Source organism: Lolium perenne, chromosome 4 (assembly GCF_019359855.2).
Source record: "Lolium perenne isolate Kyuss_39 chromosome 4, Kyuss_2.0, whole genome shotgun sequence".
In the NCBI taxonomy this organism is placed as follows: domain Eukaryota; kingdom Viridiplantae; phylum Streptophyta; class Magnoliopsida; order Poales; family Poaceae; genus Lolium; species Lolium perenne.
The window spans coordinates 357,732,339-357,753,128 of record NC_067247.2 but is presented as its reverse complement, the minus strand read 5'-3'; the positions used below and the strand labels follow the sequence as shown (position 1 = coordinate 357,753,128).

Here is a 20,790-nt window from a genome sequence, read left to right as displayed (position 1 = left end):
TGTTTGCGTGCCCGATGAAATTATAAAAAGTATAATGAGCATATTTCGAGTTGTACAAATAACTCCCCATATACTCCCATCGGGAAGGCAAGATAAGTCATCCGTTGACTCGAATAAATGTGCTATTCCAACAGCCGAAAAAGCACTCGACAATATATTCTCAGAGCGCCTTTGTCGCAAATAAACTTTGAATGCCGCAAAACTTTGCGAAGGTAAGTCCCCGGATCCGTCCTGAGCGGCGTGGCACCATCTCTGAAGATGGTTCGCTACTTTTTTCCGTATCAACAGATACAAAGAAAAATCCTAACGGACGCGTTAGGTACCCGATAAAATATGACTGGAACTTGGCATATGGTAAGACCTTAAGCGGCACATGTCGAAGTTACGCTTGTATCCCGAGATCATGTCCAGGGACGTGATCTTGAAGTAGGTTTTTGCGGATTGCCACTAGAGCAGTTAACTAGTACCTGATCCGTCAGATGAACTAGCCCCAATCACTGTTATCCCTGTACAATATATGATCGTTCATTTAAAGATATATGATGACTCGAAGAAGTTGTATGATTAAAAAGTTGGAGATTTTCCCTGATTCTTCGATTCAAGCAAAATCTCGGGGGCTACTGACATAGGCATCCCTAATGGGCCTGCCAAAGATGGTATCCGGGATTTACTGAAGGTCCACAAGTCAAAGAATATGAAGTTAGGAAGCCCAATTAGTTGTTAAGGAAGATAGAGTTGTATTTGGAAATATAGAGACTTGTAATTCTACGGGTTGAACTCAGAGAGTCTCCCGGAATCTGTAAACTTGTGTAACACGGTACCCTCGGCTCTGCCTCCTATATAAGGGGGGGGGGGGTCGAGGGACAAAGAAAGCATCAAATCTGTTATCAACATAACCCTAGTTTCTTAATCGTCGAGTACTTTTCGGCTGAAACCTTCAAGATCTACTTGCCCTCTACTTCCAACTAAACCCTAGTCTACAATCCGTAGGCATTGATAAGTTAATCCCTTGTCAATATCTTCACAGCTTGAATTACATATCAGACAGCCTCCCAGATTCCCAATGTGTCGGTTAGCTATTACCCCTCGACATGGGATCATCGCGTGGAGCACCCTCCAACCAAAGATTTTTATTTTACTTGGGATTTCAAGACTCCAAAGCTTTTCCCAAATGTCATTGCTTGCACTCTCCGTGATATTTATGTTTCTATTATTCCGACCAAACTTGTGATCCCATTGACAGAAATAAGCTGAAGGTACAGAAAAAAGACCAAGCTTATTATGATGCCATGCCACCAAATCCTCTCTGTTTGGTGTCAAAGGAATTTGCAAAATTTTGTGAGCATCAATCGGCCAAAAAATATCTTCAATGATATCCTCATCCCATGAACCATCTATAGGATTAATCAAATCTGAAACACGTGTGAGAATATTTGTACCTCTCGGAGTCATAATCTTTAAATTGTGGCTTGAAGGAATCTAGCTATCCTCCCAGATATTAATCTGACTCTCATCCCCCACTCTCCAAATACAACCTTTCTTAAAACACTCCAGGCCTGCAATAATACTCTGCCATGTGAAAGAACTTCCCCTCTTCAAAGTTGCATTAAAGAGACGCCCATCCGGGTAATATTTTGCTCTTAGCACTCTTGCACAAAGTGGGTCAGGTTCACTCAATAACCTCCAGACTTGCTTCGCTAACAGAGAAAAATTAAAACAATGGAGATCCCTAAACCCCATACCACCACTACTCTTCGGAATACACATTTTTCACCAAGCCTTCTAGTGCATATGTTTCTGCTCCTCCTCATCGCCCCACCAGAATTGAGAGATAGCATAGAGATTTCTTTACAAATGTTTTTTCGGAATTTTGAACACCGTCATAGCAAAACTGGTATTGCTTGAGCAATAGCTTTTATAAGCACTTCTTTCTCTCCCAAACTCAACAATTTCTCCTTCCAGCCACTTATTCTGGCGATCACTCTATCCACCAAGTGTCTAAAGCACTCACTTTTATCAATTCCCACCATAGCCGGGAGTCCCAAATATATGTCATTAAGTGATTCTGTTAGAATATTCAGAATTTGACAAACTTCAGCCCTCTCTTCCACCACAGTATTCGGACTAAAAAAAATACTTGACTTGCTTTCAGAAAGTTTCTGGCCCGAATTAGCACAATACCTATCAAGAATATCCTTCAGTTTCAGACCATTTTTCCTATCAGCATTCATGAGGATCAAAGAGTCGTCAGCAAAAAGTAAATGAGAGATCATAGGTGCATCACGACATACCCGCACCCCTTCAAGTTCACCTCTCAACTCAGCTCCTTTCAACATGCTCGAAAGACCTTGAGCCACCAAAAGAAATAGACGCTTTCTTTTACTGTACATATGTACATATATGAAAATCCTACACATTTTACACATGTAACCGCCTCACACAAAAAACTACAGTACACGACTACACACATGACATATGCAACACATGTACGTACATACATGCATGAGCACGAACAGTACAGAACATCCACGGCGACACGCTCCGCTATCTTGACGCGGATGTACACAAGCTCCTACCACGCCATCTGCTGCCGGCACAGGGGCGTGATCTCCTCGAACACGGGCAGCCTCCGGTCGCTCCGCCTGTACGGCGCCGTCCACTGCCTCACAACCTCGTCCAGAAGCTCCTCCATCTCGTCGGCCTCCGCGCCGTCCTCCGAGCCGGCTTCCTCCCCACCGCCGGCGCCGCCCGTCTCCGCCCTGATCCTCTCAAGCAGCTCCTCCGCCTTCTTGACGATCTTCCCGCCGTGCTCCCTGCCGCCAGCGTTATACGCGCCGGCGATCACGTCGGCGAGCACGAGCTCCGCGTCGGCGAGCCGGCGCTGCTCGATGAGGCACAGCGCGAGGTTGCACGCCTTGTTGGCGTCCGGGTCCACCATCTGCGCCTTCCGGTACACCGCCTCCGCCGCCATGTAGTTCCGCTGCTGCATGTAGGCCCAGGCCAGGTTCCCCTGGAAGAAACATGGCATCGTGTGCTACGTCAGCTCCACCTCTTGCAGTATAGTACTATATATAATGTGCACCTTTCCCCACGACTAGGAGTCTAGGAGTATATAGTTGGTTCCTCCGGCGATTTCAGTTTTTGAAAAACATGGTCAGGAAAAGTTTGACTAACAATCTCGGTCAAAATCTAAAACTTCCACTGATAATTACTTTATTAACATAGGGTTTAGGTGACAACCGTAAGTTTGTGTTGAAGTTCTAGATTGATGAACATTTTTCATAGTTGTGAAAACTATAACACAAATCATGTATTTAGAGAACAATTGTTTATCAAATATTTTTCTTAACGAATCAAAATACTCCCTCTGGTTCAATATAGTTGCCCAAAAAAGACGTATATGGACATGTTTTATTGTGTAGATACATCTTTTTTCAAGCAATTATTTTTAACCGAAGAGAGTACTAATTTTAATTAGTTACCTACCAGGACACGAGAGGTCTCTTGTTGGACGGAGACATGGATCTTGCGGCCGTGGGAGCGGGCACGCTTGGTGGCCTTGCCTCGTGGGAAGGCCTCACCAAGGTAGATCTTTCGGAGCTTGCGCTTGAGGAGCTCAATCTCCTCCTTGGTGCGGCCGCTGGCTTTGTAGAGGTCGAGCAGGATGTTGTCGAGTGACTCTTGTGACTGCTTGCCAGGGCAGAGATGTCGCAACGATCGGATGGCATCCACAGCTTCGCTCAGGTACCCACGTTGCTTCATCACCACCGCCATGTCCTTGAGCGCGCTATCCACCTTGTCTCCGGTCTCGATCGCCTTCCAGAACCATGCAATTGACGCATCTAGGTCCTTCTCCACCAGCTTTAGTTTAACCACAAAAAATTGAAATGGTAGCATCAATTTCTTTTTCGAGAACATACATATATGTAGGGGTAGAAGTGGAGTTGATGCTTTTGCAAGTCAGCATAGTTCTTCTAGTGAGAGATCCCATATAAGGGTAAAAGACCATCCGGGAGCCATCTCACATGAGCATACTTATAATAGTAAGGTCAATAGTACGTGTATATAGAGCAAGGAAAAAAAATAGCACGCTATAACAAAATAGCGCTTGTCTTAAAATATCCTATTAGCGTGGACTCTCCAAATATGATATAGCGCGCTATTAGCGCCGACATAGCGCGCTATCCATGAATGTTACTAGACAGGCCGGAATAGAACAAACGTGTGAACAATGACATAAATCCCATACGTCCTATCTAGGCACAAAACTTGGTACTCAACTACGCACACCTCTTCTATCTATCATGATGCTACAAATCATTTTACATTCGTATGTACTTTCTATGTTCACTGATATAAGATGTTTGGGTGAACGGAGGAAAAACTATTTATTACTGAACAAATTGCTTTGCACTTTTGTACATTAGTTGCAGATTAATTCTTTGCATGTAAATAATATAGCATTCTCATATTCTCTTGAGATGCTTGAAGACGGAATGAAGCTAGAAAAGCGATGACTAGAGGCTAATAGTGCTTGCCGTTCTTTTTTTGGGGGTTTTGAAACCTATTTTCCGTTTTGATTTCAAGCAAGAGAGGTTACTAAGACGTGGCTAACCAACTTTGGATGATACAACGTTCACACGCAAGCAAGTTGATATAAATCTACTAACTAAAACGGCTACACACAATCTCCTTAAATACAGCAAATTAATGAAAACGTTCTTCGTCCAGCTATCAGCCGGAAGCAAATAGATGAAGCTTGAGTTTACCTGGTAGTGCTTGGCCCGAGCATACGGCCCGTCGCCGGAGGGGATCTTGTGCGCGACGTGCGCCGCCGCTGCTGCCGCCGCATCCGGGCTAGGCGGCTGAGCCAATCCGGCATGAACCATCTCGATCTCCACGTACAGGTACGTAGAGCTAGCTTAGACAGCTAATGATTGCGAGCGGAATTCCGTTGATGGCGCTCGCTGCTGATTCCTTCCGGCGGGTATCGATACCGTACGGCCGGTGAGTCACCAAGTCGAGGTTGGCAGGGGAGCTGTCGCTGTAATATATAGCCGGACGGCCCGATCGGATGAATCTGGCCGACCGGGAAGTGCACCTGGACAGGGAACCGTCCAGGTTCGGTGGGACGTGAGGATGGGAGTCGTTGGATGGAGCCGGCCTCGACGGGCATGTTCATCGGAGAGTGTCCATTAGCTGGTGGTATAGGTGATAGGATCGTCCGGCCCCCTTCTCGTTAGCGTGACGCAACACGTGGCCACTCACCGTGCTGGCAGAAGCAGCTCGTGTGAGACGCCAACACTCGACTCATTTTCGTTTTGTCACGGTCTGTATTTTTACATACAGAATCAACTTTTTCCCCGAAAACTATGGGCTTGGCTGGCTCCCGCCCCCTTTTTTTAACTATTTTTGGTCTCGTTTAAATCCTACAGTATCCTATCCTTTTAGTTTAAAATATTCCGATACTCCTACACAATACTTTTTACGAAAATTCTGGCAAACTATTAATAATCATAAACAACTGTACAGACAACTTAAAAAGTAGTAAAAAATTATAAATATGTACATGGACCACCTAGTGACGACTATAGACAGTAACGCTAGCCGGGCGTGCCGCTATCCTCGCCCCTCAATTGAGGGAGCTGGGCAAAGTTGTCGTAGTAGAACTTCTTGTAGTATACACTCGGGAAGTCATCGTGTTAAGCTTCCAAAGGACCAACACACTAGAGTAGCAACCATCGCCAATGATGACAACCGTAGATCGGAAGAGACTGATCTGAAACTACACCAACAAACACGAAAACCGAACGGATCTCAGATAATCCGTCGGGTGCACGACTCCACGCGCCCTCCGTCGTCGGTGCTAGATGCACCACCAAAGCGATGATAAGGTGGGGAGGACCTTATTCTGACTTCGGGATGTAGCTGATGTCTCACCATCCCGAAGAAAACAATAAACAATAAGCTAGTCCATCACCGACGAGGGGGTGAAACCCTAGATGGGTTTTACAGTCCTGCCAATAGCTTCCTCACGTACGTACTCGATTCCCTAGTTTATAACTCAATAACACAAGACTTTAATCAATAATTACTCGATCATATGTGAATTGTAAGTGGTTAAGTTTTTACCTTAAGAATTAACAATTTCCCATAAACAACTAGCTTGGCTGACTTTTTCTCGGGAAATTACTTTTAGTCACTCAAATCTCGGGAAATATTACACCTTCCATGTTGAATTATAATGTGTATTTTAGTTTACATCAAGAAAAGGATTTGATCAATAATTAAGTGCTTTGTTAGTACTCCGTTCAGCCCTAAATATTTATCGCAGATTTAACTAAAGTGTACGCTAAAAATTATGTCTACACTCATTGAACCTGCAAAGAATATTTTTGTCCAAAGCCTAGAGGAGTATACTCCCTCCGTTCCGCGAATAAATGGATGTTTTCTGTTTTTGAAAGTCAAATATTTTTAAATTTTGACTAAAATTTTACATAAAAGTAGCAATACATGTGACATCAAATTGCTATATTATTGAACTACTCATGTCAAGATGAATCTAACGATATCAATTTACTATAACTTTTTTCTAGAAAGTTGATCAAAATTAATGAAGTTTGACCTAAGTCATGTCCTAACGAACACTTATTTAAGAACGGAGGGAGTACATGCTTGTTTGTGTGAAGTATTGATTAGAGAAGGTGAGCACATGAATCCACTGTACCTTGGATACATGGGGCCATGGTACCTACACACCTACCACTTCCCTCTAGTACGACTTCTAAACGTCGGCCTTTTTCTCAAAAAATGAAACGTCTCCCTTTTCAAACTACTTTTAGTCTCACTTAAATCTCAGGATATTGTACAACTCCCGTTTTAAGGTGTAAGGTATGCTACTAGTTTATCAAGATAAGACTTTGATCAATAATTGCTCTATTAATATGTGATCTGTGTGAGTAAAGTTGGTATAGAAAAAATAAAAATAAAAATGGATAAAAGGCCAATATTGATTAGACGACGTGAGCACATGGATCCACTTACTGCCTTCGATCCATGAGCACAGCAGCCGGTCGCCTCTATACGTCTTGTAGACCTCCATTAAAATTGTCTTGGTCAACATCGGTTCAAGTTCCGTATCCTATATCAGTGCAATCAACTGCATATGGTGCTGATTTCTTCTAAACTCCACAGTCGACCAAGTTGTTGAAGATTTGACAAAATTTAAATATATCTACATACTAAGCGGTGTCTAGATACATTTATTTTTTACAAATCTAAGACAACTTGGGTAAGACAGAGGGAGTATTGCGTGTCTTGTTTGCACATCTTTTCTTGGCACAAAAGGAAGAATCAACCAAAAATCATGAGCAACAACAAAGAACCACCTAGCCTAATCCCGACGCCTAAGAAAATACTGATATCATTATCCAAGGCTTAGCGGCGCACATGAAGGTGGGGTCCGCCACAGTATTGAATGTTTGTGTGATAGTCTGAGACATCTGTTCTGGTTGGCACACTGTAAAAGCACCCCTCAAGCAGACATGTCGAAAAAGTTTGATATATTTGGTTGCTTCCAGGAGCCCTTGCTATGACACAAGCAAACACAAATGGTGAGTACTCTGACTCTAGCAATGCAGCTTCGGTATATAGTTTTTCACGAGATTATTCCACTTACCTTCATCATCTCTCTCATCTTCGTCTATCCTGATTTTTCCAGCAATGCTTCGGTTTGTGATGATATCTACATGAAAAAGAATTGCATTGATGAGGTGATTCCATTCCTGTGATCGCTTCCATTTTTCGTTGAACCATAGCTTTTTCCGTTCGTGCTTCAATAAAGAGTTCATAGACATCCGTTTTATAAAATTTGGTGTGCATGGATGATCTTGTCCAAATTATTTTGAACAATAGCTTCATCCCGTCATTCAGCGCAACTTTTACGTTGTTACTTTCAGCACAGGAGCTACCTCTACCACGACAACTCTCTTAACTATCTCCCTTGTCGTCGTCTCACTTTGATTTGGTACTTTCGGTGATCAATGAATGTACATAGTGCATATTGTTGTATTGACCTAAATTGAGGCTTCTTTCATGCTTTATATTGTTCCTACAGATACATCAAGCTATCTTGTTCCATTTCTGTTTTTTGTGTGAGCGGTTAGCCATTATTCTATATGCTTGTTGATGATTCAGAAGAGCAATGGAGAAAAATGTATGGAAATATATTCTGAATGTTCTTTAGCGATATTTTCTTACCACATGCAAGTGTATAGAATCTTTCAGCCGTGGCGATATTAATAAAAGAGGAGGTAAGTTCCACATCCTGAAAAGAGGTATACACATATGTTTAGATGCAACAAATTCGACACCAGGCATTCACATCGGTCCAGCTAAAAGGCTCTCATGCAGCCAACCAAACAGTTGAGTCTCTAAGAGCGCCCACCCCGTAAAATTCCGGCGAGATACGGGGCAGGCGCGGTTTGGGCCGTCTAGCAGGCCCCGTATTCGGGCCGGCCCGTTTCGGCGGAATACGGGGCCCAGGAAATCGGACCCTCCGCCCACTACTTATACTGGGCGCAGGTGCGAGTGAGGGGTTAACCCCTCACTCGCAACCCTAGCTCCGCCGTGCGCCGCCGCCGCCTCCACCCTGCTCCGGCGAGCAATTCCTCCCTCCCCCGCGCCGCATTCGACCCCAGCCCCGGCATGGACGCCCGCCGCCGCAGTAGCGCCTCGCCGGCGAGCGGATCGAAGCGATCCCGCTCGCCGGACAACGTGGAGGACGCGTGGCGCTTGAAATGCAAGCGCTCCGCCGCGGGGAGCCGCCGTGCAGCCTGCAAGTACGGCGGCGCGTATTACATGCCGGACTCGCTCCGGGAGTTCGCCGCCGGTGGGCGGTGGTACCGACAAGATCCGCCGCTCAAGCCGATGAGCGGCGCCGCCTTCGAGAATTGGCGCGCTGAGTGGGAGCGTGAGCGCGCGGCGAAGGCGGCATGGGCGGCGCGCATCGGCAGCACCAGCGGCGGAGGTGGCGGAGGCGAGGAGGAAGCGGAGGCCGGCGAGGAGGAAGCAGAGGAGGCAGAGGAGGACGCGGCATACTTGCGGGCGGTGGCCGAATCCGAGGTGGAGGCCGCCGAGAAGGCGCGGGCGGAGGCAGACGAACAGGCGGCGGCCATCGCCGCCGTGGCGGAATTCCAGGCGAAGGAGGCTGCCGCCAGGGCGGAGGAGGAGGCTGCCGCTAGGAGGCCTTTCGTGCCATTCATCATCCTCGAGTAGCTAGGATCGCAGTAGATCGCTATGTATATGTATGATCCAGTGTATGATCAATGAAGATGAACTATGGTTTCATTTTCCCGGGGTTTTAATTTTAAAAAATACAGGGCGAAATACGGGGTCTGCTAGACGAAATGGTTCAGCAAGACGCACTTTTGGGATACGGGGCGAAAAACTCGCGTTATACGGGGCAGAGAAATAAGGGGCCTGTTAGACATGCTCTAAGATTCACATCTCGCCTCGATCAGACCACAACGAACACAAGGCTGGGCAACCAGGTCCTAGATTGTTGTTTGAACTAGTCAAAAGCCACGGGTCGACCCATTCCAAAACAAAAGAAGTTTGCAGCATCCTTGATCCGATAGGTATCTCAGGTTGACCCAAATTTTAACCTTTATATATTTTTTGGTTGTATTTAGACTAATAAGCTAGCTAGATGGATAAGGTCGGTCACATATCCAGTTTTCTTACATGTACATCAAAGGCTCGATCAATCTTATGCTGCCCGCCGAAGGTAGGTAGGCAAGGGAAATGATCAACTTGAACGAGTTGAGAGTCCAGGGGCTGACCCTGCCGACCCAATGGGTAACTTGAGGCCAGCTCTATTGACCTATTTTCCGCATATGAAGCCAACCCGATCGGCACAACGGCCCTGCTATTTCTGTACCGGGTTGCGGGCCCGATGGGTCAACTTACAAGAGGATATGTTTTGTGTAACTATGGAGTATCTGGTATAGGGATTGTAATAGTTTCATGTGGTGATGTACAACCAAGAATGCAAATATTGTGAGTAATCCTGGTCTACATCTATTTCACAAATAATAGATGTTTTAGAAGCGTGTGTGGTTCTGGAAATTAAATTCGACTCCCAGATACTTATGCTCCCTCTGGAAAAGAAAAACATATTTTGAATGTCAAACTTTTTTGACAAAACATTCTACATGTACATCCCCACTATATATGCATATTTGTCAAGTTTTCCGAAAAATCAATATTTTTTATCTATGTAAAATAAGAGAAAAAATATTGTGTGAAAAGCCTTATTTTTACATCAAATTTTGTCTTTTTGCACACGCCAGGCAACAAGTCGAATTTTCATGAAATGACTTTGTGGAAGGGTAGCACATGAATATGTACATGTGAATTTTTTTTAATTTTTTTAATATTTTCAAATATGTGTAAGATACTTTCCTAAGTTCGACTCCTATAAGAGTACTTCGGTAACTTTATAAAATAACCGACATGTTCACCAAACTTAACATTAGAGCCTGAAATCTTACGGGAGGGCGCGTGCAAGGCAGATGTCCCGGCCACACGTACTAGACGACATCTATTTGTATCCAGCTGTCAAAGAAATTGGTAGACAGGTGTCATTTTTCAAAACTGTAAATTTTAAACCGTGCGACGAAATTACAATTCGTTTTCACTACTAAAATCCCCATGACGAGAGATTCGAAACTAGACCACATTTTCATATGTTTCGACGGTTTTTTTAACAAGCAACTTTGATGTGTGATAGAGCAACTTTGTTTTGCAGCAAAACAACTTTATTGTGCGACGAAACAACTTTGGTGTGCAACGAACATGTACACTTTTTGGTACACGAAGGCACAACTTTGGTGCCCGACAATAATTTTGGTGTCCATTAGAGAAATTTCAATGTGTGACGAAGCAACCTAAGTGCCATGCAGAGTAACTTTGGTGCCCGGCGACGCAGTTTTTGAACCCTGCAGAACAACTTTGGCGCCCGACCGAGCAATTTTTAGTGTCCTGCAGAGCAACTTTGGTACTCGAACGAGCAATTTTAGTGTCCTGCAGAGCAACATTAGGAGTTATTGCTGCAGCTGTTGTGAAGCCTACCATCGTTGTGAATCAAGTGTTTTCGTTGCACACTAAAGTTGTTTTGCCGCACACCAAAGTTGTTTTCCTGCACAACAAGTTGCTCTGTCGCCCATCAAAGTTGCTTGTTAAAAAATTCCGTCAAAACATATGAAAATGTGGTCTAGTTTCGAACTCTCATTGTTCGGATTCTAAAAGTGAAAATGGATTGTAGTTTCGCCGCACGGTTTAAAAGTTACAGTTTTTAAAAAACGACAAAGTGATATCAGCTAGCCTACAATTTCTTTAACAACTAGACACATATTTCCGTTTGTGTGAGCATATTCCATTTTAGAACGACCAACGGTCATGCAGCCGCTCGCTAGACGCGTCCATATTGGAGACCAAGCTCATGTCCTAGAGACTTCTATCAGCAGGCAAACAAAGGGACTATGAAACACTGAACTTTTTTTTATACTTTGACTTGTATGTAAAAAAGGTGTCTTACTTTTATCTAGATACAGACACCTTTTAGTTCGAGATACATTCTTATATAGATAAAGTTGAGATACCTAAAAAAAAATTAGATGAAGGTAGTACATAAAGTTGGTGTGAATGTGAATGATCTCCTTCATGAAAGAGATGGACAGTAACTCAAAAATAACCAAGAGCGAGAGCCAACTTTCTTTTTGTATTACAAGAAACCTTGAGTTCTCATCCTAAAAGCGCAAGATCTATATCACTAATTAAGAAGATATGTTGATACACAATTCTTAACAAAAAAAAAAAAAAACTAGCAGTAGCCAACGACTGTCTCGTAGCAACAAGAGCAGGCGCTACCTCGGATCCATCCGCCCCCCACCGCCGCCAGTCATCCGAGCGATACCAACGACTAATCCATTATCACATCTCAACGACTGTACAAAGATTTTTGGGTAACAGAGACCGCCCAGGCTACGCTGGAAACAGATGGAACTATTCAAAAATGCACTCTTAAATACAGCAAAGGTGTCCCAGGAGTAACAACATAACATGCTCGTCAAAATCCCACAGAATTGAAGCAATGGTACAGATACCATTGGCGATTATAGCTAAAAACTGGGAATGCTAGTTGATGGTTCACAAGGAGAAAGTGCTAAGGTTCGGTTCCAATCCACAGAACACGTTCCTTCTCTTTTTCTGGTAATAACAATACAGAGGGCGGTGATCTAATAGTTCGGGTCACCCAGCCCACGGCCAGGACCCATTCGTCCACGGCCCCTCACATAGCCCCTGCCGCCTGGGCCACCTGGTCCCCCTCCAGCTCGGCCACCACGCTCGTATCCTGGGCCTGTAATGTCAGGTTCCACAATTATATGTTTGAAGGATTGCAATGCAACATGACAGCTTAACCCACAACACTAGATGAACTGTCAAAGCAAACAGAGAACATTTACAATGGTCATCGTTTCTCTAAAGCACATGCCAGTCATATTTGCATAATGTGATTGCAATACAAGCTCTTGATAAATGATCAATACACATTACATGGTCTAAGAAGGCGGGTCGGGACTTGACACAATAAAATAAGTAAACACTGAAGAAATTATTCTTAGTTAAGCAATATGTGTATAACTCCTGTTCAGAATGTGTTCATCCCACAACGCCCATATGAGTGAGAAAGAAAGTAAAGCAAAATCAGTTAGCTCTAAAGGAGTGAAATCTTATTATCACTACCACTGACCAAACCAAAACCCTACAGTTGTATTTAGCAATCTCTTCATGAACTTGCTGACTAGCAAGTTCAAAAGAATACTATTCACCAGAGTTCTGGCCTATGAGAGGCATCAATCAGCGACACGAATTATTGTTGCTTAGATTTGTAATGAGTTGGAGCAAATGCATAAGGTAGGTGGGAACCAACGTAAAGTTTCATTTTGCGTGAATAAAATGTATGTTGCTAAGACTATACATACCGCCGTAGCCCCAGTTGCCTCTTCCTCGCCCGCCCCCGCCACCGCCACCACGGCCTCTGTTCTGGTTGTAGTTCCAGCCACCGTTGTCTGACAAGACAAGTGGTTAGAGCACAAAGTTGTATACAATCTTTGGGAAACAAGCAAGAAAGAATCCAAAAAATATCAACTGAATCAATAGAGATGCAAACTTCTTCTGTAAGTATCATCATCATAAATACTTCATGGACGGTGTTAAAACTTCAATAACAGTAGAACAAAAAATATATACGATAGAACTTACCATATCCTCCATATCCACCTTGGTCGTAACCATACCCGCCTCCATAGCCACCTTGGTTGTGGCCGTAACCTCCCTGGTTGCCATACCCACCTTGGTTGTGGCCGTAACCTCCCTGGCTGCCATACCCACCTTGGTTGTGACCATACCCTCCCTGGTTGCCATATCCACCATAACCTCCTTGGTTGTTATCATACCCACCATAACCTCCACCATACGCTCCCCTACCACCCCAGCCCCTTCCTCTCCCTCTGCCTCTTCCACGTCCACGTCCATATGAATCTTCAATATATACAGAACAAGTTAGCAATCAGTCACATAAACAAACTACATCTAGTAATTTTATGTTCACCTGTTTGAACTTGATTCTGTCTTGGCTGGTGCTGTTGTTGTTGATATTGCTGAACCTGCTGGTACCTTGGTTTATGCGGCTCTGCATGCGATGGAGCTTGATACCTACAGAAGACAATAATACCACATAAATATCTGTGTTTGAATATTCATATGATCAAGATAGTACATCTTAAGATGCTGCAAAATGAATCCTGTAAAGAAAGCAAGTCAAACAGAATACCCGGGTGAGTTCGTGTCGAGCTCCTTAGGTGACAAGGAGATTGATATCATTGAAACATGACGAGTCATCTCCAATCTGGCAGAACCCAGAAGACAACATATATAAGTAAAACAGACCAAGAGGGTAACCCAGTGATAAACAAAGTTTTGTTAAGAACTTAACGGTACAAGGCCTTCCTCAATGGGTTCCCATACATCAGTAATACTGATTGAACTGATTGTGGTATCTTGATGCAACCCAGGGATCCTTTTCTGCAGTAAGATGGACCTCGTCAGTCTTCGGAAGTCTAAGTAATGGTATAAAAAAGAGCTAAGAACAGACCAACCTTTATGATCTCAGTAATAGCCACTGTCTTGCTGATAGCTTGTCCCATAGCCTTCAGCACAATTTCTTTCACACGTTTTTCCTGTTTTGAACAACTTATAAGATTCATGCAACAGCACATATGATTCAGGTGGGAAATAATAGCTAGCCAAGTACAAATGGCATCACATATGACAGAAGAATGACCATGTCCCAGCAGAATTAGCATAGCAGGTCATGGTTGCACAAGAAAGGGTAGAACCATGATATTGATCAAGGTTGGGAACTTTATAGTGCCACCCCCCAAATTTGTGGCAATTGTTACAAACTAAACGGAATCCAGGATGTGGTACACACCTCCAAGCTAAAGAGGATTAACTTGTGGAAATGACAATGAACGGTAGCCACTGGAAAAATGCAAAACAGGATTGCCTGGTGGCAGCATTACAATGATGATATTGGCTAGGTGCATGAAAAGGGCCAGGAGGAAAACCGACTTGACACGATAGACAGGGCAGGAAACTCATTTATATGTTGGTTTCGATCTCAGTTCCTCTATTGGCCATTGGATCCACAACAAATGGTTCACACCAAGAGAATTCCAGACCTTCGCCAATTTAATGTGTTATACATCCGGACTGTGGAGTCATGTGACAGCCCAGTAGTAAAAGATTGAAGCACATACAGCTCATTAAAATGTGAGCCAAGGATTACACTGCATATGCAGTAAAAAAACAACGATTCCCAATTTGCACCCATGAGAAATGGACACAGAATTTGTTATATCGTGGACAAACAATCTGTTACCAGGATGCTGCAGATCGATAACAAAAGTCCCTTATATAATTATATCCTGTAATATCAATACACATACCAAAATTACCACCTGACATCCAAGGTATGTAAAATACTACCTCCCGCATCACTCACTGCGTTAAGACAACAGAGTACTATGCAATGTCCTTTTTTGGTCATTACCAGCTACCATAGATGCAATGTATTGCAAAGGGGGCAAATACGCTGGCCTACAAGCTAACTGGAAAAATATGGAATTGCCGCACCAAATCTGACAGACAGATAGATGCAAATTGCAAAACTATACGCCGTTGCCATATCAGATACTGTCCATAAGCAGTTCAAGGGGTACACCATGCGCCAAATCAACGATTGTGTCTGGTACAGTGTGGGGCTTAGCAGGGCATTCATCCCAAATATTGCCGTTTCTGGACGTGCCGCGGCGAGATCCAGCCAAGCCCAGGATGTCGCGCGTCTGCGAGGATGGCGCGAGCTAAGCGGGGGGCGGTGGCTACGGGGGTGGTACCTGGAGGAGGGAGGTGGCGTAGGTGACGTAGTTGCGGATGAGGCCCTGTGTGGTGATACGGATCTCGTTCTCGCTGATGGCGGCGGCCTCGGGCCGCGGCTTCTCGACCCGCTGGTACCGATCCATGGCGGCGCGGCGGCGGCGGCGGCGGCGGCGTCTGATGTGCTGGTGCTGATGGGGATGGAAACGAAGGGGAGTGCGTGCTGGCAGTGAGAAAAACCCTAGAAATAGGGGAGGTGGGAGTTAGGGTTTAACGGCATCCGGGTGTGGCGGCGCACGGATGGATGGGCGATCTCTACTTCTAGATTCGCACTTTTTTTGCTTCCTTTTTCTAACGCCTGCATATTGCTTCAGGATAATGATCTGACAGGAGGCAGAAATATAAGCTCATTTTTTACATGTTCAGGACATGTTTGCAATTTTTACATGCTCTAGAAATAACTGAATTGCTAATTATATCCTCCTATTAAACTGGATTAGATGCATTCTTCTCTCACATTTTTTACATCTATCTCATGTCTTGCATGTTTTTCTATTTTCCACGATGTGTTTTCGTTGTGATATTGGATCTAGCACCATATGTTTATATGACATGGTTTCTTATTGGATGCATACTGATGCCCATGCTCTTTCGGCACAGGTCGGCCCAACACAGAAAGTTATTTCTTTTCCTTTCCGTGTGCATTATGTTTTAGTTTTTCCCTTCCTTGTATTTCATCTTTTTTTTGTTTTCTTTTCCATCTTTCTTCTTTCATACTTTATTCTTTATTTCTATGTTTGTTTTATTTCCCATATTTCCTTCTTTTGTTGTCCTTCCTTTTTTATTGTTCTAGTTCTACATTATTTATTTATTTATTTATTTATTCTAGTCTCCTAATCCATGTCACATTATTTATATTTTTTGTTTTCCCCTTTTATTTTCTTAACATGCATGCATGACTATTTTATGGTTTATTTTTTAAAAGGAAGATGTTTCTACTAATCACAAAGTACTTTATTCAACTATATGGAATTTTCTTCTATTATGCATGAATTAGTTTCATAATAAGAAAACACGTGTTTAAATTTTATTTGATTAATATTACTTATATAACTGAAAGTTCAGAGATGGTAAACCTAGAGGGGGTGAATAGGTTTTTACAAGTTTTAATTCTTTCTTTGCAATATTAGGCTTTGCGGAATATAAAGGTGAGCCTAATCCAAACTATGTGAGGCACCCTGGATGATAATACAAGTATCTCAAGCACGAAGGCTCTCACAGGATATATAGCACAAGTAAAGAGTTTGGTTAGGGATAACCGAAAGCACGCAGAGACGAAGATGTATTCCCGTGTTCTCTTCCTTTGCAAGAAGGTACGCCACGTTTGAAGAGGTGGGGATCCCACGAAGGATTTCTCAACGCCACGAAAGCTCACCTTCTTCTCCGAGCCTATCTCACGAAGGAGTAGCTCTTTCAGTACTTGTGGTAGACTTTGAGGCAGCCTCAAAACCTTCACAATCTTGTCAGGAGCATATCCACAGCCCGGATGCTTTCGGATGCTTTTGCCCACCTAGGATTTCCAAGAAACCCTAAAGAGCAGGTATCTCAAAGAATACAAGGGGGAACAAGATTTGGCTCCGTGGAACTACAGATCAAGACCTCCTCTAGCTTTTCCCCGGAGAAATTTGAGTTGGGGTGGAGGAGGAGGGAGATCTGAGGCTTTTGGTGTTTCTAACAATGGAGATTGAGAGAGAGAGAGAGAGAGCTCACGAACAAGTTGTAGTGTAGTGCCTAACCGTTCTGAGCTAGGAGAAGGGGTATATATAGCTTCACTTGAAATCCAACCGTTGGGGACTTGTCCAACCCAGCAGTATGTCGAGGAGGCCGGTCTGCCAGGCTAGGCGCCGGACTGGCCGGTGGCACGCCCGTTGCCGCCGGGTCACAGACCGGGCCGGCCGGCAGCCGCCGGGCCTGACACCGGTCTTTCACCGAGCGGGCGTCCCAACTTACTGGAAGTGCCCCGGTGTGCATTGGCGCAGGGGTTGACATTCGCGGGGTGCTCCGGTGCACAGGCCGGCATCGCCGGGCCAGGCGCCGAGCCAGCCGGTAGAAACCGGACGCTGGAACCGGGCGTGAGGTGGTGAGTCCCTGGAGTGTGCCCGGTGTGCACCGGTGCCAGGGCCGGTCTGCACCGGACCAGTCAGGGCAGCACCCGGTGCCGCCGGACCAGGCGCCGGCCAAAGGGAAAAGCTGGTGTTCCCTTTTACATCGAAGTGGGGGTCTCCCTTCACCTTCTTGTTCCACTGATACACCATAATACCTATTAGACTAATACATGAGAATAATCTTGTAGGCATTTATTAGTCCGATTACTCTAGCTACGGTGTCGTTGTTACCAAAATAATGGATAAGGATAAAATACCCTTACAATAATTAATTTATATTTTTGCAAAGTATAAAAACTTTTATTTGTGATATTTGGCATTTTTTAAACACATCAATATTCAATTTGATATACGAGAACATTTATTTGAACAGACGCAAACAATTCTTTTCTGCAATAAGTACTTTCCTTACATATCTGAAAGTAAATAGAATTTTTGAAATTTATAAAAATGTAATTTTTTAGGCGTACCGACATGCGGGCAATGTGGAATCCCTTCAAGCCCTAGGACACTATTTCACATTGTCGGGTCAAATTCTCTCAACGGGCTCTGAATAATCCAAATGTCTTGAAATGCCTCACATAGATGATGACTGAAATGAACTTGACACTTGGTTTAACAACCGTTAATAAGCATGTTAAATCCCTAAAAAAGGTTGAAGCACTTTGCGCCTAGAGTCGTCGAAACTATTTCCAATTTTAAGACAACGAGGAGGGGTCATAGGCTAATAGGCACGGAGATATGTATGTAGATCGTCATTTACATGCATATTGTGAAAACAAAATAGTGATTACATAAGTAGGAAAAAACGTGAGTTTGGGGCTATGTTCTTTCAAATCCTAAGATTAGGAAACTTTTGGAATATGCATCCAAAATATTTGGCATAGCATGAAAAACAAAGAAATTGTAACAAATAGTTTGAGTGGATAAAAATTCTTCTCATACATGTTGCAATGAAGCCGTTTGAAAAAAACGAAAAAGGCGTATAGATAGGAAAAAAGTCCTAATATTGAACATAGAAAGAGTTCCTAACAACGTATGTAGGAAAACATGTCAATGATCAAATCTTCTAAATTCTTATGAAATTCCTTTGAGTTGAAGGAAATCAGACACACATTCTACTCACTTTTGATTAGTGTGAGCCGTGGAGTTTTTGGAGACCATTTTTTCATCAAATTTTATTTTATTCTTATTTTTTTGGGATTTATTATTTTTGCTTATTCTTGTAACTGTGATCCCTTCGCCATTCTCCGAGCCATAGTTGGAAGAAAAAAAAATATAATAAAGGCTCAATTCGTACGAGCTTGCCGACGAAAGGTCCATATGGATATGGCCCTATGTAGCATCGCGGGCTTATACGCCGATTTGGTCAGCGGGTGCCATGCCCCACACACCCCACGCGGGGTGTTGGGCCGGCCAAGTGTTTTTTTTCTTTTCCCCTGTTTCCTTCCTTTTTATTTTTGTTTCTTTGCATCTCTTTTACATTTTAACATTATTCAAATTGAACATTTTATGAATCTTATTTCTTTAAATTTGGACATTATCAAATTATGAAAAAAAACAAAATCATAGTCAAAATATTTCTTAAATATGGACATTTTCGAATATGGGAATTTTAAAATATGAATACTTTTCAAATACAATTTTTTTCAATGTCAACATTTTTCAGAATCTGAATTTTTTAAAATTTTCAGATTTTTCAAAATTAGAATAAGTATTAAATCTAAATAATTTCAAATTTAGGCATTTTGCAAATTTAGACCATCTTATTTTTTTAATCTTAATAAATAAATAAAATAAAGAACAACGAAAAAAGCACTGGCGGAGCTTAGTTAGGGCAAAACTGGGCCTTGGCCCGCCCAGTCCTGGAGTGAATTTCTTTCCTATAGCTATGCGCATGTGTAAAAAGCCCACCACTTAGGTAGCCCAGTTTACATGAGAGGCCGAGAAACACATCGTTTCCGTTTCCAGAGTGTTCACGATTCAGTTCCTCGCATAGTCGCATGGCTTCCTGTTAGTATCCTCAATTCCCCATCGATGGCGCCAGTTCCGGCGACCGAGCGGCGGGTAATAGCAGCTGGACTGCTTGTCCCAGCGACCGACGACGTGCGACCGTCCCTTCCATCAGGCCGAAGTGACGGAAAGCTAGCCAAGGTGCCCAGGTGGCCAGGTCCCAAGCCCCCAACCCTAAAAACTGATTCAGTAGCATTGTCTTTAGTAGTATGTAAATCCATGCCTTACGGTCAAACTGATTCTTAGTATGCTACTGTGCTATTTTTTGTTAGCAATTCATGCATGATAATCTGTTGAATCAAAGGTAGTACTTATTAATTATTGACTAATGTATAGTTTTGGAGCAATTCTCTGTCTTCTTTGGTTTCGCCCGCCCATGTTTTTCTTTCAAGCTCCGCCACTGGAAAAAAGGAAATAGAAAACAGAAAGCGGAAAAAAAAATAAAAAAAAATATAAATGGGCCAGGCCTTCGGCGCTTGGTATCCACCGACCAGTGCTGCATGTAGGATCGTTCCAGAGTTTTCGTGGCGGCGCCGGCGGCAGGCCGGACTGGGCTCCTCCGAGCCTTCGCGGAGCGCTGGCATATCGCGAACCGTAAAGCCATTTCGAACCAGGCCTAGCTGGGTGCGCGCTAGCGTTCGTTCGTTTGTGGCGTGCGTCTACAAGGGGTTCCTGATTTCCTATCGGGTGCGGAGGACGATCATCTGCTCTGTCTCCTCCTGTCCTCCATGTCTCTCTCAGCGTTGCATAGCACTGTATAGTGTATAGTCAGTAGACATTTTGCTTGGCTTACTGCGAAGGCGATGGAAATCGATGGTGGTGGACCGCGGGTCGGGGTCGGGGAAGACCGTGACGGCCGAGGTGCGGACCAGCCTCCGGGATGTTCGTCCCCAAGAAGCAGGTACGCGTCGCCTTCAACTTTTCAGGCGATGGAGGAAGACATGCCATGTCATTTTCTCACTGATTCGCCTCCTATTTTGCATACTTATGATCTGCCTATTCCAAGAATCGGATGAGGTTGTTGCGAGGATAGAAGTGAAGACAATGCCCGGTGCACTGAATCTGAACGAACAATGCAAACGTGTAAGCAGTTTTTTTTTTCTGCCGAAAG

General features: G+C 43.8%; 2 protein-coding genes across 2 annotated transcripts; both read right to left on the bottom strand.

Moving 5' to 3' along the window:
- Window positions 1–2,348: 2,348 nt before the first annotated feature.
- On the bottom strand, window positions 2,349–5,145 carry LOC127296863 (protein SULFUR DEFICIENCY-INDUCED 2). Its single transcript, XM_051327092.2, has 3 exons — window positions 4,770–5,145; window positions 3,487–3,861; window positions 2,349–3,010 (listed from the first exon to the last, which is right to left on the bottom strand). Exons 1-3 carry the CDS (start codon window positions 4,887–4,889, stop codon window positions 2,573–2,575), a joined length of 933 nt encoding a protein of 310 aa, XP_051183052.1. The 5' UTR covers window positions 4,890–5,145; the 3' UTR covers window positions 2,349–2,572.
- A 6,922-nt stretch (window positions 5,146–12,067) lies between these two features.
- Window positions 12,068–15,775, bottom strand: LOC127296864 (uncharacterized). The gene is made up of 8 exons (XM_051327093.2): window positions 15,522–15,775; window positions 14,223–14,303; window positions 14,060–14,148; window positions 13,898–13,972; window positions 13,676–13,779; window positions 13,327–13,605; window positions 13,047–13,133; window positions 12,068–12,421 (listed from the first exon to the last, which is right to left on the bottom strand). The coding sequence occupies exons 1-8, from the start codon at window positions 15,645–15,647 to the stop codon at window positions 12,300–12,302; spliced, it is 963 nt and encodes a 320-aa protein (XP_051183053.1). The 5' UTR covers window positions 15,648–15,775; the 3' UTR covers window positions 12,068–12,299.
- Between the last annotated feature and the right edge of the window lie 5,015 nt (window positions 15,776–20,790).